The sequence below is a fragment of the Oryza brachyantha genome, chromosome 10 (assembly GCF_000231095.2).
Source record: "Oryza brachyantha chromosome 10, ObraRS2, whole genome shotgun sequence".
Classification (NCBI taxonomy): Eukaryota; Viridiplantae; Streptophyta; class Magnoliopsida; order Poales; family Poaceae; genus Oryza; species Oryza brachyantha.
In genome coordinates, this window is record NC_023172.2 from 13,006,258 (window position 1) to 13,028,588 (window position 22,331).

At 40.9% G+C, this 22,331-nt stretch overlaps 3 protein-coding genes across 3 annotated transcripts; all 3 read left to right on the forward strand.

The window, feature by feature from the left end:
- The first annotated feature begins 614 nt into the window (after positions 1 to 614).
- LOC102712115 (SKP1-like protein 1) lies at positions 615 to 3,537 on the forward strand. The gene is made up of 2 exons (XM_006661847.3): positions 615 to 979; positions 3,129 to 3,537. The coding sequence occupies exons 1-2, from the start codon at positions 644 to 646 to the stop codon at positions 3,300 to 3,302; spliced, it is 510 nt and encodes a 169-aa protein (XP_006661910.1). The 5' UTR covers positions 615 to 643; the 3' UTR covers positions 3,303 to 3,537.
- A 7,978-nt stretch (positions 3,538 to 11,515) lies between these two features.
- LOC102712393 (probable receptor-like protein kinase At2g42960) lies at positions 11,516 to 17,075 on the forward strand. Its single transcript, XM_006661848.3, has 8 exons — positions 11,516 to 11,962; positions 12,554 to 13,228; positions 13,319 to 13,423; positions 15,352 to 15,474; positions 15,592 to 15,762; positions 15,883 to 16,012; positions 16,269 to 16,478; positions 16,568 to 17,075. The coding sequence occupies exons 2-8, from the start codon at positions 12,564 to 12,566 to the stop codon at positions 16,688 to 16,690; spliced, it is 1,527 nt and encodes a 508-aa protein (XP_006661911.1). The 5' UTR covers positions 11,516 to 11,962; positions 12,554 to 12,563; the 3' UTR covers positions 16,691 to 17,075.
- Positions 17,076 to 18,900: 1,825 nt separating this feature from the next.
- Positions 18,901 to 22,231, forward strand: LOC102704458 (COBRA-like protein 4). Its single transcript, XM_006662414.3, is given in 7 exon segments — positions 18,901 to 19,069; positions 19,567 to 19,646; positions 20,086 to 20,551; positions 21,191 to 21,257; positions 21,259 to 21,348; positions 21,457 to 21,734; positions 21,862 to 22,231. Coding segments are annotated over 7 exon segments (1,311 nt in total). The 5' UTR covers positions 18,901 to 18,963; the 3' UTR covers positions 22,086 to 22,231.
- Positions 22,232 to 22,331: the final 100 nt, after the last annotated feature.

Sequence of the window (22,331 nt, forward strand, 5' to 3'; positions counted from 1 at the left end):
AAAATACTAAAATATAAATTGATGAAAAATCTAAAATCAACGAATCTTAAAATTAACTATAAATTTAAGATTAAAATCAAAATTTACACCTACAAACATAAACACAAGTCAAATGAGCACGCCAGCTTTAGCACAGGGTAGCCATCTGCACCTGAAGTTAGGCACTGTTTAGTCCTAAAAACTTTTTTTAAAAACATCACATCAAATATTTGGACACCTAAATGATACATTAAATATACATGAACATTAAAACTAATTACACAGTTATGCGGGAAATCGTGAGACGAATCTTTTAAGCCTAATTAGGATGTGATTAGCCATAAGTGCTACAGTAACCGACATGTACTAATGACAGATTAATTAGACTCAAAAAGTTCATCTTGTGGTTTCCAGGCAGGATCTGAAATTTGTTTTACAATTAGAGTATATTTAATACTTTAAATGAGTGTAAAAAAATTAATTTGATGTTTTTGCAAACTAATTAAAAGAGGGAGAAAAGTGGTGTGGTCGGTCAAGTCAGGTTTGAGGGCCCAGCCCAGCCCGGCCCGGCCCGGCCCAGCATCCACATACACAGAATAGAAATATAATGGTTGCTTCTTTTCTTCTTCTTCTTTTGGGAGGAGGGCTAGGGTTCGTACGCAGGATGGCGGCGGAGGGCGAGAAGAAGATGATAACTCTGAAGAGCTCCGACGGCGAGGAGTTCGAGGTGGAGGAGGCGGTCGCCATGGAGTCGCAGACCATCCGCCACATGATCGAGGACGACTGCGCCGACAACGGCATCCCACTCCCCAACGTCAACTCCAAGATCCTCTCCAAGGTTATCGAGTACTGCAACAAGCACGTCCACGCCTCCAACTCCACCTCCACCTCCGACGACGCCCCCGCCCCCGCCGCCAACTCCACCTCCGCCGACGACCTCAAGAACTGGGACGCCGATTTCGTCAAGGTCGATCAGGCCACCCTCTTCGACCTCATCCTGGTAATTATTCCCTAACCTTCCTCCTCCGCTCTCCCCTTCCCTTCCCTTCTTTTTTTTAGATCTATTTATCTATCAGCCCCCTCGAACCCGCCCAGATCTACTCATTCCCCTCCCCCCAAGGTTTGCTATACTAACTAGATTATCCTTAGTACATGGATTTGATTTTGCATGTGGTGGTCTGTGTAATTAGATCGTGCGCATTATCGCTCGAGACCAGCCAGCTTTTCTGAATTTTCTACCTCTTGAGAGTCACTGCACATCCATACCTACCATATATAGTGCAGGCCACTGAGATTTTTGCCTTGATTGTTTCTCTCTGTCCATATCTATGTGAAGTTCAACTTTCAATTTTAACTGGGGAGACTAATGATTTTATTACACGCCTTAAATTCATCTGTCACAGTGGATACCGTATTGATTTTTTTTATTACATGCCTTAAATTCATGCCCATGTCAGTTGCTAGTGCTAGTCTTGTGGTTCAAATCTTTCCTCTAAAAAATATATTCTACGTTTTACAAATGCACGATATGTTTGTGTTATTTGATTGTTGGGACGTGCATTTATTGTGTTAGCCAGTCTTTAGAGTTAATTTTGCCACCTTTTAAACATGTGGATATATCATATATTCATTTTCCTGTCATTTCTCTAAGGTTAAGTCGTGATTCAGTTATCCTTGTACCATTATTTCTCTAATTTGTCTGTCAGTTGTGACAGCTTAGTGTCTTTGTCGATATCAACATTAACAAACAAGTGGGTATACCATATATTCATGTCATTTAAGGTTATGATTTGGTTCAGTTATCCTTCTATCATTACTTGTCACAGCTTAGTGTTTTTTTAGGAATCAACATTAACTAGTGGGCTAAGGTTACCTAATGATGCCAGATGATACACATTAGCAACGCAGCTTGAATCAGCACTACCTCTTATTTACTAGTATTAGGAATAGTCTATGGTTTTGGGGTATTGTTCCTCTTTAAAAGGAATATATAGCTATGAAGGCCCTTTTCATATTAGAGAAAGTATAATGATAGACTATTAAGCTGCCTATAAGCTTGATGTGGAGGAGGGAGGGAACTAAAAAGAAGTGGGGTTTCTTTCATGTAACAGCTAACTCTACACATACTCCAAGGAAAATGCATTAAATACATGGTCGAGAGAAAGAGATAAGGAGATAAAAATTAGAACCAACCTTATAGCCAATCTATTATATGTGTTGACTCTAATGTGTGCTTATAGCTAGTAAGTTGGCTCTACTATTAAACTTGCTCTTAGTTGCTCTCCTGCGACCTTCCATTAACTTGTATCTGTTCCAATGGATTTGGCATATACATCCATCATTATTAGGGAAATTTGATGCTCTTTAAAAGGAATCAAATCGGCAAATTGTTTGGTTTGTAACTCATTTGGTATGTAACTCTGAAGGCCCTTGACATATTTGTTGCTCTTTCCTGTAACCTCTTAATTACTTGTATTAGTCTGTTTCAATGTATTTTGGCACATATAGCCATCATTAGAGGAAAATATGTTGCCCTTGTAGATGGAAAGAGCTGTTGGATATGTAAATGTGATGCACCTGGATTGTTAACCTAAGGCCCCGTTTAGTTCCCAAAAATTTTCACCTAAAAACATCACATCAAATCTTTGGACACCTAAATAGAGTATTAAACATAGATAAAACGAAAAACTAATTGCACAGTCACGTGAGAAATTGTGAGACGAATCTTTTGAGCCTAATTAGTACATGATTAGCCATAAGTGCTACAGTAACCTACATGCGCTAATGACGGATTAATTAGGCTCAAAAGATTCTCTCGCGGTTTCCATGTCAGCCGTGAAATTCGTTTTTTTTTTATTCTTGTCCGAAAACCCCTTCCAACATCCGGTCAAACGTGACACGCAAAAATTTTTATTTCACCAACTAACACCCCCTAAGATAATAGGACTTCACATGTCCTATCCGTATGCATGATTTGGTATGTGCAATCCATGATGTCCTATCCGTATACATGATTTGATATGTGCAATCCTGATTTGGTCTTTTGGACCGATATGTGTGCTGCCCTGTTAGTTTTAACCCAAAGGAGGTCTTCTTCTTTGTAAAAAGAAAGGGAGATAGAGATTGATGGTGTTCACTGTTTCTTGCAGGCTGCAAACTACCTCAACATAAAGGGATTGCTGGATCTGACTTGCCAGACTGTTGCTGACATGATCAAGGGCAAGACTCCAGAGGAGATTCGCAAGACCTTCAACATAAAGAACGACTTCACCCCTGAGGAGGAGGAGGAGATCCGCAGGGAGAATCAGTGGGCGTTTGAGTAGGGTAGATTGCTGGTGCATCTTCTATAAGCGGCTCGGTTGCAATGGTTGTAATTAAGAACCGAACCAATCCCGTTTGTTATGCGCAGCAGCGTGACCAGACCAAGAGTCTTGAAAAATTCCTATGCAGTTTTCACATTTTCTCTGAATTCAACGATAATTTTTTTTTTGAATTATCATGTACGATATATCGAATTTTCTGTGACGTTATATTGAAATTAAGGAATCGTTGTCTAAATTCCAAATCTTCGTGTGCTGAATCCGCTAGAAAGATCTTATTGCATCTTTCCCAAAAAATGGTGCGTTGAAAGGAACATCTCGATATGTTAGAATGGTTTTATTGAACTTCATAAACAGGTATTGTATGTTGGCTATTAATTTATGGCATAGCCGCATGCTATGTTCATTTCGTCGTCAGAATCCCGTTTGCATAACCTAAAACTGACAGCAAGATATCATGTTATGTTCATCATTTGGTCGTCAGAATCATCTCCAGCATCCTTGGTGTCAATTTTGCCTAGGTGATTGGATTTAGGAATAGGGTGGATTGGGCCGGGAAATTCCCACGTCGAGGCCTCATCTCATCCAGACAAAGTGGCTACGAAGGGTAATTGGACCTGGCCTGGTTGAGGCTCCCTTTTTAATCCATCTCTTTTTAACTAATAACTGCTGTTTTCTTATAATTTATACCCTTTTTAATGTTCAAAGAAAAACATCCAGACGGCCCGGTGTTTTGAAACGGAGAACCAGTTCTAGATATGTGACATGTCACTCATCGCTACACAAGTGTTTAGGACATTCCCAACCTATAACACTAGACATCATCAAGAAACTAGTACTAGACCCTACTCTTCTAATGCAAACACCACTATTCCATACTTTAATTTAATGCTACTTATCTCACATGTTATCTTAAATGTTGTGTAGAAACCATGTCTCATGTAAGACATGATTTCATTCTCTTTCCTCTTGTCATATCATATTTCATCCTAGATGGCAACTTAATTAATGTTATAGACACCATCCTAGTCATTGGGTTGGGAATGCCCTTATACCTACTATCTTCGCCCTATAATAACCTCATTTTTTGTTTTTCCGTATCCAATGTTTGATTATTCATCTTATTTGAAAATTTTATATAAAAACTTAAAAAAATTAGTCACGTATAAAATACTATTCATATTTTATCATCTAGTAATAATAAAAATATTAATCGCAAAAAATTTTTAAATAAAACAAATGGTCAAACGTTAGATATGGAAAAACGAAAAATAAGGTTATTATGAGAGGGAAGTATTACTCCATTTCCTGTTCCTTGTGCCATTTGTAGTGTTTCTCCAGGTTGACCCCCAAAAAATCATTCGGCCTCAGCTTTGTCGATCTTTCCCTTTCCTTCCACTACATGGTGATGACACTGACAAATAAAGGCCCAAAAGCTACATGATCTGATTTTGTTCATCCATCTGTCGGCAAGCCGTCACATCAAACTACTAACTCTCGACCCTTTGTATCAGAGACTTTTTTTTTTTTAACTCTCTTGCCATATCTGATGTTTGGACGTTAATTAAAAGTATTAAATATAGACGGATAACAAAACTAATTACATAAATAAATGCTATTTTATTAGACAAAACTTTTAAGCCTAATTAAGCCACGATTAGCAAATGTTTACTGTAGCATTACATTGACAAATCATGAACTACTTAGGCTCAATAGATTCGTCTCGCGAAATAGTCCGGATTATGTGGTGGGTTCTATTAATAGTCTATATTTAATACTTCTAATTAGTGTCCAAACATTTGATGTGACAGAGACTTAAAAAAAGTCAGAGGGAAAAAAACAGAGTCTGGGGCCTAGTTCTTGCTGGACAAGTAACTAAGTACGGAAAGGTAGCAATATGTTAATATATGATTAATTAATTATTAACTATAAAAACATAAAATAGAATGATATGATTTTTGGAATCAACTTTGATATATATATATTTTTAAAAAAGACACTGTTTAGCAGTTTTTGAAGCGTGCACGCCCTCCGTAGAAAAAGAGGCAAAGAGGGAGCATGTGCCTTTGACGGGGCAACGATGCCCCTGCCATGTCAAAATACCAACCCCCTCCGTCGCCGTCACATTAAATGCCCCTGGCAGGCACCAGAGAAAGAGAGAGGGCGGCTGCCACGTTGCCCGAAACGATCGCCTACCGCCAGAAGAGCCAGATAGGAGAGACATGGTCACCCCCTTACCAACACACTGACCGATAGGACCAAGCAGGACAGCACAGCTGACACGCCCACCTACCCTCTGACAAACCAAGACCAATGCGACGACTACAGATCTCCACATCGCCGAGCCGTAGCATAATGATAATGTACCTGTCAGTAGTTGGTAGGACCGTGGCAATTGTTTAACTCCTTAATACTATAAAAGGAGGCAATGTCCCATCTAGAAAGAGGACCGATCCCCAGATCAAACTCAGACAGTACCTTCCAAAAGAAGGCTTGTACTCACTTGCCCTACAGTGACCCGGCGACAGGAGTAAGGTGTTACACCTCCTGACGGGCCGTAATCCCCTGTGTTCACTTCTTTCACAAAAACTCTAGCCTTGCACCCCTGGGCCGAACAAAAAAAAGGGGTTTAGGGAACTCCGGCTCAAGGAGCTTGCACTCCGACAATAAGCTAGAGGTGATCTTAGGGTTTTTTATTGTTGTTTTTTCTTTCTTTACTTTTAGATCGGTAAGGACACATGTATAAAAATTTATGTATAAATTATTTTTTATTTGTAAATATGTTGTTTTTTCTTTTCGTAAAAAAGCGAAGGATGATCACCATGCATGATAGATTGTGATTGTACGTTCCAACATTTTAGTACCTATAAAAGTATGAGAAAGAGTCACGAAAAGCACAAAATGAAATTGGAATTACAGGTAGGAGAAGCCATGCGTCTAAGTCAATCAAGACGGCAAAGAAAAGCACAGGAGACAGCAGACACATTAACACGTAAAACAAACAAGTGGTTAATTACGGGGTCCACTAAAGCCACTAAACATGATAGATTTGTGTGTGTACCATGAAAAAAGGTGAAGCAAAACTTTATTCTGTCTCATTAAATTACAAGTTGGAAAGCAATAGTGGGCCTCTAATCTCAATTCTTCTCACAAGCCATGAGAACATAATATAGTTTAAAAAATATCAGGACATGTTAAGTCAATAACAATTACTTGGAACCAGATACTGTCGGTGTCGGATTAAACTAGGAAATTTAGAGCTTTTTGTCATCCTACCTCTAGGGTTTTACTGCTACGTGAACCCTTCAAGATGGCTAAAATTGAGATAATAGAAAATTATCTAATTTTTATAGTAGCTATTTAACTTTATAAACGAATGATTTAACTAGTATAAAACTGTAAATGTGTCGTATAAAGATTAAATAAAATATTTTCATATAAAAGCTTTACGTAAAACATTAACTTGGGTCTTACTGTCCTCACCGTCGTCCCAAAAGACAATAACATATACTCCCTCTTTACCTAAATGTTTGACGTCGTTGACTTTTCTATACACGTTTGACTATTCGTCTTATTCAAAAATTTATATAATTATTAATTATTTTTATATTATTTCATTTATTGTTAAATATACTTTTAGGCATATATATAGCTCTACATATTTGACAAAAAAATTGAACAAGACAAATAGTCAAACGTTTATAAAAATTCAATGGTGTTAAACATTTAGAGACGGAGGCAGTAGCATTTAATATTTATCACAAAGTATAAAAAACTCTATTTACACTTTTCTCTCAACCAATCATAATGTTTTACTATAAAATATCTCCACCTATTTTTTCTCTCGCCCAATCAAAAATTATTTCATTTAATTATATCCCCTCCGTTTGATAATATAAGATGTTTGACCATTTTTTGTTGCAATGTTTGACCATTTGTCTTATTAAAAAAATTATAGAAATATCAATTATTTTGCTTGTGACTTACTTTAATATTATCAAAAGAACTTTAAACATGATTTGTCATTTTTTATATTTGTAAAAGTCAAACGTCGTAAAAAAAAGTCAAATATTTACATTATGAAACGGAGGCAACACCTATTTTGTCGTGCCTAAGGCCCCGTTTAGTTCCCAAAACTTTTTCCAAAAACATCACATCGAATCTTTGGATATATAAATCGAGTATTAAACATAGATGCCTAACTACAACATGATTAGCCATAAGTGCTACAATAACCAACATGTGCTAATGACAGATTAATTAGACTCAAAAGATTCGTCTCGCGATTTCCAGGAAAAATCTGAAATTTATTTTATAAATAGACTATGTTTAATACTTCAAATATATGACCGTACACGTCGATGTGACTACTTCCCAAAAAATTTTGGAATCTAAACGGGACCTAAGTAACCATAAAACGTAGGGGTTGTTTAGATGGGGCTAAACTTTTTAGCCCCATATCACATCGAATGTTTGGACATTAGTTTAAAGTATTAAACATAGACTAATAAAAAACTAATTTCATAAATGAGAGCTAATCCGCGAGACGAATTTTTTAAGCCTAATTAATCCATAATTAGCAAATGTTTACTGTAGCATCACATAGGCTAATCATGTATTAATTAGGCTCATTAGATTCGTCTCGCGAATTAGCCCAAGATTACGGATGAGTTTTGTTAATAGTCTACGTTTACTATTTATAATAAGTGTCCAAATATCCAATGTGACTAGGGCCCCGTCTGGCACCCTAAGTTAGATATCTAAGCGCCCTCGTTTTTCGCGCGCACGTTTCCCGAACTGCTAAACGGTGTATTTTTTGAGAAAATTTTCTATAGAAAAGTTGTTCTAAAAAATCATGTTAATATATTTTATATTTTTCTAATAATTAATAATCAATTAATCATATACTAATCTATTACTACGTTTTCCGAACCAAATAACTTATCCTCTTTTCTCTCTAGCCCAACGCGACCTAGGGGCTAAAGTTTAGCCGGGCTAACCTAGGGGCTAAAGTTTAGCCATTGTAACCAAACACCCCCCCCCCCCCCCCCCCCCCCCCCCCCCCAAGTAGAGCCGGGAGGAAGGCGTATGCGTGCGTGCAGGCGCACATCAACCTCGTCCACGTCCATCATCACCTCGCCAGCTGACGAAAATGACCTGCACGGCTGTATCCATCCATCCATCGCGGACAGTCCAACAAGAGAACACCGCTACTCTACGTCACAAGCCAAGCTCTGATTAGCTGTTGACGCTCATGCACAGGTTAACTAGAATTTGATTATTAGCGTCTAATCCCCTCTTGGTTATCTTGGAGACAACAATCAGCAGCCGAGCGAAATTCTCAACACTTTACTTTATGGTGTGTTCTTTTGTTCAAAAATGAAAGATTTTATATATTTTTATAAAAAAACGTACCGTTTAACCATTCTAAAATCACACCCAAAAACCAAAAATAAATTTGTCGAAAACAGCGGCACATCCCTAATTACAACTGGGTTATCTTAAGCTTAGGGTATATTTAGTTCCCAAAATTTTCTTCTCAAAAACATCTTTAAACACCTAAATAGAATATTAAACATAGATGAAAAGAAAACTAATTACATAGTCAGGGGAAATCGCGAGATGAATTTTTTGAGCCTAATTAATCTATAATTAGCCATAAGTGCTACGGTACTGACATGTGTTAATGCTGGATTAATTGGGCGTAAAGATTCATCTCGGTTTCAGGTAAACTGTAAAGTATTTTTTTATTCATGTTTAAAAGCCCCTTCCGACGTCAATAAAACGTCGAATGTGATACCATAAATTTTTTTTTTGCAAACCAATCAGAGCTCGGTGACAAGTGATAGGGGTGGACAGAAAGCTCGTAGCTCGTTAGCTTGCTTGACTCGTGACAAACTCGGCTCGGCTCGTTTCATTTTTCTAACGAGCCGAGCTAGCATTTTAGCTCGTTAGAAATAACGAGCCAGCTCGAGCTAGCTCGTGAGCTGCTCGCGAGTCTAACGAGCTAGACCAAAGACATGTGATTCGTCGGCGTTCATTGATTCCACCCCGGAATGCATGTGTTAAATACTTCATAGGTGATATGTTGGTTTAAACTTAATATTTAGATACAATTTCATATGATTTTCATGTTTAAACTGAAAATTTGCTTGTATGATCTATTGAAAAATTGCTTAAATTCACTTTTCATACATGGCTCACGAGCCTAATGAGCCAGCTCGAGTTTTGTAACGAGCCGAGTCGAACTGAGTTTTTAGCTCGTTACGATAAAGAGCCGAGCCAGCTCATTATCTTAACGAGCTAGACCGAGCCGGAACTGGCTCATTATCCACCCTACTGACAACAGGTAGCAGATCAAGCGATTTTGCAGGTGGGCCGGGCCGGGCCCACAGCCCGACAGTGACAGAGAGCCCTGACTGACGCATGTCAGCCAGAGCCAAGCCGAGCTAGCCGTTGTGTCCTCCCGACATGGGGGGCGTTCGCGTCATTTCCTCCTGCGCGTGGGCCCACCTCTCAGCGGGTGAAAAACATCAAACCGCGGAGAGCCTAGGTTTTGACCCTCCCGGTGCCCGTTTGACCGAACTCGCCCCGTGCGCGAGCCGCGCCCGCGCGCACCTACGCTTGCGTACAGCGCGCTGCGCAGCGCAGCGCTACCCTACACGGGGATCGCGTAGTGTCCATGCCATGTGGGCCCGCTCCCCCTCGTTGTTTGCCTTGTTGGTGGAATGGTGGTGGTGGTGTTGGGTTGGAAAGGTGACCGCGTGGGCTGTGCGCTGGTGTGGATGTTGGAGGCTCAGGAGGCTCTCGGAGGTGCCAGGGGTAAACCGCCATGGTAATTGTGTTTTGCAGTACTCACACCGTATTTCAGCGCAACGTTTAATTAATCATTTTACTTTAAAAAACTATATAATAATTATTTATTTTATTGTGGTTAGATTATTATTAAATGTATTTTAGTTACAATGCACCTTTTCACATATTTGCACAAATATTTTCGAATAAGACAATGGTCAACCGAGTCGCGTCCGGCAGTATGGAGGGAGGGGGTTAGTTACCGGCGCGGAAAACATAGTAATAGATTAGTACATAATTTATTATTAAAAAATATAAAATAGATTAATATGATTTTTTAAAATAGCCTTTCTATAAAAAATTTCGTAAACAATACACCGTTTAGTGGTTTGGAAAGCGTGCATGCGAAAAACGAAGGGGTTTAGTTATCTAGCCGAAGGTGCCAAACGCGGTCATAACCTATTAGAAGAAAGGGAGCAATAAATATTATAGATAATTTACTTTGTTTAAACATATAATGATTTTTACATTTGTACATAACAAGTACAATCTCAGAAGAAATACAAGTTATATTCGGTCCTGCTGTAGCCACGGCCGCGACAATTAGAGATGGTTGCTTGATGCTGGTTCCGACTAGTTTTAACTATCGGACAAGCGCATTTGACCAAACTTATTCTAACTGAGCCTAACAACGATGATATTTGTTTGGATGAAGTCACTTCACGGTGATACTTTTGTGAAACTAGTATCTGTCGATGATATTTCTTAGAATTAGATACATACCAATGTATTTATTGAATCTTCTCTAACTATAACCTAGGGGTGTTTAGGACAAGCCCATCAAATGTTTGGACACTTATTTATATTATAAATAGTAAACACAGACTATTAATAAAATCCATCCATAATCTTGGGTTAATTCGCGAGACGAATCTATTGAGCCTAATTAATTCATGATTAGCTTATGTGATGCTACAGTAAACATGCTTTAATTATGTATTACTTAGGCTTAAAAACTTCGTCTCGCGGATAAGCTCTCATTTATGAAATTAGTTTTTTATTAATCTATGTTTAATACTTTAAATTAGTGTCTAAACATCCGATGTGACATAGGGCTAAACTTTTTAGCTCCATCTAAACAACCAATCTAAACAACCGCTGGTAGAGTAATATTCTGTCGAACGCTCATCCTAATAAAATAAAATTTTGTTATATTATTTTAAACTAGAGTGAGTAAATGATAATGCCACGTAGCAGTAGCCCTAAAAACTTAAACAAAATGCTACTAATACTAATTTGATCTATAGATTATGACACAATCCAGGACGGACACCCCTACTCTGTCCACTTCCACTCTCTCTCCCTCTCTCCCACCGGCCACCGCTCTCTCCCCCCCTGTCCCGCAAGATTCTTCTCTCCCTTCTCCCAAATCCCCCCCGATCCACCGCCCGCCGGGAGTCCCCCAGCCGCCGTCGCCCGCCGGAGCCCCAACGCTACAGCGAGGACGCCGCCGCCCGCGTGCGTGCTGCTGCGTGGGACGCGGAGTTGCTCACTCGCTCCAGCTGCTGCTTGGTTTGCTTCCATTACTGGCATTGCGTGGAGCTTCTGTGCAAGGCGCGTCCGGGCTCGTGGGGGGAGCGTGTCGGGTTCGGGCCAGGCCTGAAGCGCGGCGGCGGGCCGCCGGTGAGAGGGGGGGTGGCGGCTCGCGCTCGTGCGCCGGTGGCGCGAGCGCGGGGAGGGAGGGGCCGCGCGTCGTGAGGGAAGTGCGGCGGCGGCGCGCGGTGGGGTAGGGACGGGCGCCGCCCACCGCCAGCTCGTCGCTGTCCTGCTCGTCTGGCTCGGCGCTGCGCATCCAGATCCACACACCGGTATGCTTCGTCCCGCCGCCTCTCTCTCTCTCTCTCTCTTCCTGTCCATTCCCTCTCCATGTTGATTCGTATTGCCTCGCCGAACGGAGGCCACGAGACGCCGCTCGCTTGGCCGTTTTAGCCTCCGGTGGCATCCCTGTGCTCGCTGCTTACTCCTGCCTGTTGGGTTAACCCACATCCATCGAATTTGGGCAAGGGAAACATGGCTTCCAATGGGCATTTCGTGTTCTTCTACCTCAAAAGGCTCAAACTCTCCCCAGTGGCAGCCTTAGGCTCGCCGTTGCCGAGATTCTAACAGACCGGAGCTTGTTGGTATCTCTGCTTGCTTGTTGCTGCTTAGGAAGTTAGGATGGTGCTTCATTAGTGGTTCTGCAGATTTTTTTTTGTGCTGCTTTGAATTGATACACCAAATTGCTGAGCCGAAATAATTCAGCTTGTTAGGTCCAACAATATGGCATTATGTTTACTTATATTTAGCCACAAAAGCATGGCATTGTTATTAACCCAACTCTTCTTTTTAAGGAGGAATGATATGACATCTAGTGGATTTGAATGCTAAGCTGACATTGTATCACTGATGTTGTTGTATAGGTTGTTGAAGATGTCGACAGGTGAAACCCTGCGCACAGAGCTATCATCCAGGACGCCGCCTTTTGGTTTGAGGCTATGGATTGTGATTGGCATCAGTATTTGGGTGGTGATCTTCTTTATTCTAGGTTTCATGTGCCTCTGGTCCATATACCGGAGGAAGCCGAAGAAGTCTTTTGATAAGATTCCAGTATCTCAAATCCCGGATGTTTCCAAGGAGATTGCAGTAGATGAGGTTCGTGAGCATGCTGTTGAAAACTTCCGTGTGCAAGAAAGCCATGCGATATCAGTTCAGGAGAAACATTATGAAAAAGATTCAGGGAAAATGCTGGCACACTTGGTTAGGAGCAAATCGAGTGATGCTGATAATTTGAGCCAATGCAGCTCGGTTTACCAATGTGATAGGGCTGGTAGTTCGTATTCTGGTGATGAAGGCAGCTCAGGCAATGCTAGGAGGCACTTTTCTCAATATGCAACTGTCTCAGCATCTCCTCTGGTTGGTCTCCCAGAATTTTCTCATCTGGGCTGGGGCCATTGGTTTACTCTGAGAGATTTGGAGCATGCAACAAATCGATTTTCCAAGGAGAATGTCATTGGAGAGGGTGGATATGGGGTAGTTTACCGTGGTCGACTCATTAATGGGACTGACGTCGCAATAAAAAAGCTTCTTAATAATATGTAAGAGACTCTGAAGTCTATTATGCATTTTACAGAAATTGACTCGTTCTGATGCTAGCATATTAACTGTCTTTTAATATGGTGCTGCAGGGGCCAGGCAGAAAAGGAGTTCAGGGTTGAAGTTGAGGCTATTGGCCACGTCAGGCATAAGAATCTTGTCCGCCTCCTAGGATATTGTGTTGAGGGAATCCACAGGTAAAGCTATTTCTCAAATAATCTTTGCTGATGCATGTCTGGCATTTGTTTCTACTGGCACATTTTATTTGCATAGGATTGCTGTTGATTTATATGATTATATCTAACTACCTGCTCACTAGATTATCTCAAGAGTTAGGTTATTCCAGATTACGCTCCTACTATTGGATTTTTGTTCACATTCAGCATGCCCAGTGACAGATTATGGTCAGTCCAGTAGTCCACAGAAACCTTCCTGATCAAGCCTTTGGACCACCACTATGAAAACGTGGCCCTAGCTCCAAACGGTGTATGGACGACCATCCTAAGATTTGTATATGACATTCAACCTAGTTTGTAGATTCAAAATACTTCTGTGCTGCTGCTCGGATACGGGGTTACACTCATAACCTGCTGATTGAGAACAGGTCACCTGTTCTTCCCATTCCCCGAAAGACAATGTCTGAAGCCTTTCCTCCTGCTAAGATGTGGCCACACCCCTGGAATCCAAGAAGGCAGTTCAACTGCTTGCAAACTTGTGTGGCAAGCATGGACCTGACAGAACGAATTTGCCGTGCTCTTGCTACCTTTGGTGATGTATCAATATCACCACCAAGAGTTCAGAAGTATGTCCTACAAGAATGTAGGAAATGGAATCTTGTTTGGGTTGGAAAGAAGAAAGTTGCTCTTCTAGAGCCTGATGAGATGGAATTCCTACTGGGGTATCCTACAAATCATAACAGGGGAGTTAGCAGGATGGAGTTATACCATTGAATTTTAGCCATCACACCTTTTTTTTGCGTTATATGTAATATCTGTCTGTGGCATTCCTTTTAGGATTGGTTGTTTTATAAATCAGTTATCAATCTTATAATAAACATTAGTATGGAATAGTCTGCAAGCAAATCCTCAGCAAAGCATTCCCTTAAATTTTTCTATTTGTTTTCTTCCTGCATTTCTTCACTTTCATCAGTACCATGTTAGATAGAGTACTAGTTTACAATTTTCCTCTTGAAAGTTAGGATTCACTAGAAGTGCACAGGTGCATATTGGCTTGTTAGATAGCTATAACAAGGGCTTACTGAAATGTATGTCCATTCATTACTTTGTGAATACTCATTCTTGTTCTTTTCATATCTGCTCATGCATGTCTCAATCCTAAATTTGTATTCATGAGATGTTATTGTAGTTTGAGCTATTGTCAAATGAAATGAAGAAATGATATATTTAAAGCCCAAAATGTTTCATGCCCTTTTTATAGGATAGTGATTACCTGCAGAAGGCATGTTTCTCTATGACTAAAAAGACCTCCAATGAGGCAACAGAAGCTTGGCAAAGTGTGGTAACTAATCTAATAGCTCCTTAACCAGAATTCAAACAGCAGCCATTCCCACCACTGGATTTTCCACTAGCCCAGATACTGCTTAGAAACAACCTAATACTATAGATATGTAAATGGTTTGGCAGTGCTGCTTAAGTGACCGTCAAGATAGAAACTTGCTAAAAAATACTGAGATGCCTGTCTATTTTCGGATATTCTAGATACCAACAAATATGCCCCCTAAATAGTAATGGTGTCTGCTTCAACTAATTCAAAATCCACACAGCCAAACTATTCTACAAAGGTGTTGAAAATATGATTGTGTTTTCCCTTTTTTTATGCACTCAGCACATGATAGATTGAATGTATCAGAGTCATGATCATTGATTTAAGCCTTTTATTTCACTGCATAGCCATTGATTATGTGGTACCTAAGGAGTTTTGTTTCCAGGAGTACTTGATGGTAATTGTGTCTGGTTATGCTTTGGCCATCTAGATTCAGCACTGTTATTTAACACTTTTAGTGGTCACCAGTGAATGGGCACTGTCCAAATCTGTCTTTGTGTACATCATATGATTTTGTAGCCTATTCAGCTTTCATCCTATCATCTGACTTGTTATATTCCAGGATGCTTGTATACGAATATGTGAATAACGGGAACTTAGAACAGTGGCTTCATGGTGCCATGCGCCAACACGGTGTTCTTACCTGGGAAGCCCGAATGAAAATCGTTCTTGGAATTGCTAAAGCGTAAGAAATGAATCATTATCCCTGCCAAAATGAAAATGATCATTCGTCACTCTTACCTCTTTTATATTTATATCTTCTGGTGCATAACCCAGTTTGCACAACTGAATTTGTATACAGACTTGCTTATTTACATGAAGCAATAGAGCCAAAAGTTGTACACCGTGATATTAAATCAAGCAACATACTAATTGATGAAGAATTCAATGGCAAACTTTCTGATTTTGGCTTGGCTAAGATGCTGGGTGCAGGGAAGAGCCATATCACAACTCGAGTTATGGGAACTTTTGGGTATGTAAATATTCTTTGTAGTTAGTATTAGTCCTTTGTCATACATACTCATACCATATGAGATTTTACATGCTGCAAGCGCTGTCCTTCGTATCAGCTTTCATATTGCTACGATTTCAGGTACGTGGCCCCTGAGTATGCTAACACAGGCTTGTTAAACGAGAAGAGTGACGTCTACAGTTTTGGTGTGCTACTGCTGGAAGCAGTGACTGGTAGAGATCCGGTTGATTATGGTCGGCCTGCTAATGAGGTGAGCATATATTCTACAATCTCAGGTGTATTATATATGTTACAGAAGTCCATACTAGTGGAATTTATTTTACAGCAAAATAACATCTGTACTACTAGGAAAGACAATTTGCTTCAGGTGTATGGCTGTCTGGCAGTTGTGTCTACTCTACTGTCTAGTACCCTTGGTTCCACTTTTACAGCCTTCTTTATTTACTTTTCTGTGGCTGTATACCTTGTCATGTATAACAACACTATGTTACATTGATGCCTTGCAGGTGCATCTAGTGGAGTGGCTCAAAATGATGGTTGGCACAAGAAGAGCTGAAGAGGTAGTTGACCCTGACATGGAGGTTAAACCAACCATTCGGGCCCTTAAGCGTGCTCTCCTAGTGGCACTGAGGTGCGTTGATCCAGACTCTGAGAAAAGACCCACTATGGGTCATGTTGTTCGGATGCTTGAGGCAGAAGATGTCCCATCCCGTGAGGTTGTACCACTTTCTCCTTGACTGCCATAACATTAATTGTATTATATCATGGCAATAAATGTGAAGCTTTTGCTGTAATTGTACTGAAGGACCGGAGGAGCCGAAGGGGCCACACTGGCAATGCAGATACCGAGTCGAAGACAAGCTCAAGTGAGTTCGAGATAAGTGGGGATAGAAGGGACTCAGGACCATCAGCAAGGTTTCAACCCTAAGAACGGGAGATCATGGCCAAGAACAATGGCTTCAGAACCCTATGAAATATATCATAGGGAGAAGATGGTTGGCAGATAAAGTGGGTATTTCTGGAGGGCATTGCATTTTGTGTTGTAGTAGGTCTGCTCGGCGGTAGAGACTGGAGAGATAGCAGTGTCTGATGATGGATACCCGAGACTTGTAATTCCCATTCTGTATTGTGTTTAGTGATGCAGCTTGTACAGATCGTTCTCATTTCCATTTTTTATTCTTCTGGGTTTTGTTTATGAGGCTCTTGGATTACCAGTATGAACCGCTGTCTCTCTTTCCTGGGTGCCTTGGAATCATCAACATGAAAACCTATCAAATTATCAATATTACTTATCACTTGCTTTCTTCTTGCTGAGATTTATGTAACTCCTCTCGAATTAATCCTTCAGCTGTCATACTATCATCTGGAGCTCAGGAAATGAATCTTCAGTCGTTAACGGAGAGAGACTGAGAGAGGTGATCACACCACAAATTGCAGCGTGCAGCTGGACCTTAAGTTCTTTTCTTTTCTTTCTTTTTTTGGAGGAGCGAGACTTAGAGCTCTCTTCCGGCCAGATAAGATCTCGACGCGATCTGCTGGCGTTTGCAGGTTTGCGGCCCAGCGGTGGTGGCCCATATATGCTGGGTCGGAACGGGGTCTGCCGACCCACGTAAAGCCCGTTTCCTTTAGATGGGCCCGCCCACCGCCACCGGCCGGCGAAGGCGAAGACGCAGACGCCGGCGCCAGCTTCCGCCAGACCGCCCATCATCCCCCACCCACCCACGTTTTTCATGCGCGATTTTCCCAATGCGGCTTAAACAAACGCAAGCAGTCCGGCCGGTGGTGTCAAATTGCCATTTCTTTTGGCCGGGAGTCACGCCGTATCTACTGGCTTGCTTTTATATTATAAGATATTATTGATTATCTAGATTTGTTAATATATCAATACGTATATATGTTTATATTTATTAGCACGTATATAAATTCATAAAATGCTGGAAACTTTTATAATACGAAACGGAGAGAATATATATAGCCGCGTGAATTTTAGATTATGTTATTTAAATGACTAAGTTTCTAACCTGGGCTAAGTTCCTAAATTTGTTTAAAAAATTACATATACGGATTGAATACAGAGGACGACTAAAAAATATCCTTCTATCAACAGCTTGTTTAGTCTGCGAGAACTTTTTGGTTGGATATCATATCGTATATCGTATGTTTGACCGGATGTCAGAAAATTATTTCGGTAACTAATTAAGAAACTAATTAGAACGAGACGAATTTTGTAAACATATTTAATCCGTCATCAGTACATATGAGTTACTATAGCAGTTATGACTAATCATAGTCTAATTAGTCTCAAAAGATTCATCTCATAAACTCTTTTCAAACTATACAGTTATTTACTTTTTAACTATATTTAATATTCTATATATATGTAAAAAGATTTAATGTGACCGAGGAACACGAAACTTTTTAAAAACTAAACGGGCCCTTAAAAAAAGAAGGCCGCTATAAATGCGACGGGCGCCGTATAAACAGTCTACGAGTTATGGACGCTCGCCAGAGCACATTTGGGAGGTGTTTAGATGGCAAAAATATCATATTGGACGTTTGATCGGATGTTGGAAGTGATTTTTGTACACGAAAGAAAAAACGAATTTCACAGCTCGGCTGAAAAACGCGAGACGTATCTTTTGAGCCTAATTATGCCGTCATTATCACATATTGGTTACTGTAGTAATTATGGCTAATCATGGACTAATTAGTCTCAAAAATTCGTCACACGATTTATTCCATAATCGTGCAATTAATTTTTTTATCTATATTTAATAATTTATTTTAGATGTCCAAAGATTTGATATAATGTTTTATGGGAAAATCTTTTTGAAACGGCCTTAAGCGGAAGAAACATTTTCCTTGAAAAACAGCTCAGGAACGCGGATCGGGAAATGGCTGGCGATCGAGGCAACGTGCGCGCGCGCGCCGCGACGACCGACGAAGATGCGCAGGAACAAGCGGCACCGGCGCCAGTGACGACGACGGGTCAGCCGCGCGTCAACGGACGGTGGGCCGCCGATCCTCTGCTCACTCACTCGTCAGCCGGCCTCCCTCTCGTCAACGGGCGCACGAGCCAGGGCGAGGGGAGATCCGTCGAGAGGGAGAGGCGGCCGGCTATATATATGGAGTGCTCGTCGGAGTAATTAAGCAGCACCTGACCTACCGGAGTTGGTAGTGACGCGCGAGGGGGTGATATAGATGGCGGCGAGGGCGAGCCCATCCAGACCCGCCGCCGTCGCAGGCGGCTGCTGCTCCGCCGTGCTGCTCGCGGCGGCGCTGCTCTTCTCAGCTCCGTCGACCGCAGGTAAGCCCGCCAGTGCGGCTCCACCCTCTCTGCCACTGCCGATGCCTTCCATTTCAGCCAGACACAACCGCTCATAAGCACACTGGATACTGTTCTCTCTATTCCACGTTATAAATTTTTCTGATATTAACTGTATTTATATATGTGTTAATGAATTTAGGACATATATAAAACATATATACTGATACATGGATAAATCTAGACAAATCTTAAAAGTTTTATAAATGAACACACCGTATTATTATTCTTATGAACACCTTTGAATAATACGACATATATTGCCAAAGCTGAGATGACTGACGAAGTCATCAACGGATGCCTCCTTAGTTTTGAATTACTGAATCCAAATCGGACAGTTTAAATTAGCTGCAGCTGACAGTAGATCACACAAACGGAGATTACCTTCCCATCTCACACTAATTAGCCAGTGCCTAGTAGGCTAATATTTGTTTCCTTCTTTGGAATCTGATGGGTGTAGTTTTTGTTTGATCTTGCAGATGCTTATGATTCCCTGGATCCACACGGTAACATCACAATAAAATGGGACGTTATGCAATGGACTCCTGATGGCTATGTTGTAAGCAGCGCAGCACATTCTTGTCAATATATTTTCATCTTGACCTATACCTATGTATTTTGATTAATCTTGTTTCACTAAACGGATACTCCCTTTAAAATGTAATATATTTTAGAGATTACGAAACTACTTTTCAAGACAAATCTACATGTATCTTATTTTAAAACTAAGTATTTTAAAAGTAATCGATGGACAAAGTTTCAAAATTCGACCGGATCTTGCTCAAAACGTCAAACTTTTGAAACATATTCTCTCTGTTTTACACTATAAGAATTTCTAATATTACCTAGATTTCTTTGTGTACGAATGAATCTAGACACATATATATAAAACATATGATTCTAGACAAACCTAAAAAGCTTATAATATGAAAATGATGAAATATTGTTTAAAAAAAAGTAATTGATGGACAAAGTTTCAAAATACGACCGATGTGCAGGCTGTTGTCACATTGTTCAACTACCAGCAATTCCGGCACATCCAGCCGCCGGGGTGGCAGCTGGGATGGACGTGGGCGGAGAAGGAGGTGATCCGGTCGATGCGCGGCGCGCTCGCCGTCGAGCAGAGCGACTGCTCCGTGTTCAGGATCAACAACGGCAGCGCCCCCCACAGCTGCAAGAGGGATCCCACCGTCGTCGACCTTCTCCCGGGCGTCCCGGACGACATGAGGGTGGCCAACTGCTGCAGGGCCGGATCGCTGAGCGCATCCAGCCAGGACCCTGCAAATGCTGCCGCCTCGTTTCAGATCACGGTGGGTCTCGCCGGGAGCAGCAACAGCACGGTTAGGCTGCCCAGGAACTTCAGTCTCGGTGCCCCCGGCCCTGGGTACACCTGTGGCCGTGCTGTGGTCGTCAGGCCTAGCATGTTCTTCAGTCAGGATGGGAGGAGGGTAACTCAGGCTCTGAGTAAGTGTCCATGCCTGATTGTTTGCGTACTATTTGGAAAGAGATTTGCTCCAGTCTAATAAAAAACATCTTGAGATAACGGTATCTCATGGTATTAAATCGTTTCTGATCGTTGAATCTACACATGTCCATCCTCCTCAGCTGGATGCAATGGTAGTAAACGATTTAGCACCGTGAGTACCGGTATCTTGAGATACTTTTTGTTGGACCGGAGCGAATCTCATGTGGAAATGCATTAGCAGCCTAAACTCACTTGCAGTGATTTTGGATTGCTTTTTGTTCTTAGTTGTGATATCTAAATACTAAGTTGGATTAGGTGTAGGATTGGTGAGAAAAGAATTGGAAGACAATTGAAAGGGGCAGGAGTTGGTCACCTAGAGTTGATTGATGCTAGCTAGCTGATGTTTTATTGAAAGCAAGCGACAGCTAGACTCTCCAAAGTTTTAACTTATTCAGCTTATGTTGTTATGGCTTTAATCCATATTGTTATCTAGCAACTAATACGAGTACATGTCAAATTCAGACAAGCATCCATGTGGTGGCATATATGACTTGTTTGTTTGAATTCTAACAGCAATTTTTTCATCTATTCAACTATTCTTGAGTAGCTCTTTATCAAAGAGAAATCTCTGTTCACAGTGACATGGGATGTGATCTGCACATACTCCCAGTTTCTTGCAAGCAAGGTGCCAAGCTGCTGTGTTTCTCTCGTCGTTTGACAGTGACAAAACCGCCAACTGCCCAACATGCTCCTGTGGCTGCCGAAATGACAATGCTACTACAGGAAAATGTGTGAAGTGAGTTCAGACTTCAGACAAGCTGTTACACTTACTGCACTTTCTGTTAGGATTCTATCTTGTTTTTTTCAGCAAAAAGTTTTAACAGTTTCCTCTGCATTTTGACAGGAAGAATGCACCTGATTTGCAGTCCATCATCAATGGCCCTGGAAGATGGACTTGGGAACCTCTTCTCCAGTGCACTCCACACATGTGCCCAGTACAAATAAACTGGCACCTGGAGCACAAGGACAAGGAACACTGGAGAGTGAAGATCACTGTCACTAACCTGAACTACCGCATGAACCACAGCGAGTGGAACTTGGTCTTTCAGCCTCTGAACTCCGATATCACCAAGATATCTGGGTTTAATTACAAGTCTATTTTGCCATATGGAATCGGCAGAAGTAAGCCAAACCTGTCTGTTATTTTATTTCTTTTTTTTAAATTAAAAATAATGAAATGCATTTATATGTAGCATCATATCACCTGTCTTTCTCTAATTGAGCTAGCTGTGTTTGCCTTCTATTTTAGATGATACTGGGATGATTTGGGGAGTAAAGCCCTACAACGATTTGCTCATGCAAGCTGGTCCTCTTGGAGATGTGCAAGGAGAACTAATTGTGAGAAAGAACTTGATGGCTTCTTCCACTGCTGCAGATAAGCAGCGATGGGCTTTCCCGAGCCGTGTGTACTTCAACGGCGACAATTGTGTCATGCCACCTCCTGATGGATATCCAGTTAGTATTATGGCTTAGGGACAGTCAGTCTGAGACCATTGTATCCCATACTATATTTACTAGTTCATGAATAAAGTGTTGTCTTTTGTCTCATGAATCATGTATCTATCATCTATGTTGATCAGGAAATGATTTTCATCACTCAGTTGGATATTCACTTATTCTTTGCATATTAGTTATTAAAATTTGATTTTTTTTGTAAGATGGATTAATATCTTGTGCATCACTCCATAACTATGCAATTTCAAATTCGATTTCTACAAG

Coding starts and splice junctions, on each gene's coding strand:
- LOC102712115 (XM_006661847.3), top strand. CDS start 644: ATGGCGGCGGAGGGCGAGAAGAAGATGATAACTCTGAAGAGCTCCGAC. Junction 980..3,128: donor CCCTCTTCGACCTCATCCTG/GTAATTATTCCC, acceptor TGTTTCTTGCAG/GCTGCAAACTACCTCAACAT.
- LOC102712393 (XM_006661848.3), top strand. CDS start 12,564: ATGTCGACAGGTGAAACCCTGCGCACAGAGCTATCATCCAGGACGCCG. Junction 15,475..15,591: donor GTTCTTGGAATTGCTAAAGC/GTAAGAAATGAA, acceptor ATTTGTATACAG/ACTTGCTTATTTACATGAAG. Junction 16,479..16,567: donor AAGATGTCCCATCCCGTGAG/GTTGTACCACTT, acceptor ATTGTACTGAAG/GACCGGAGGAGCCGAAGGGG.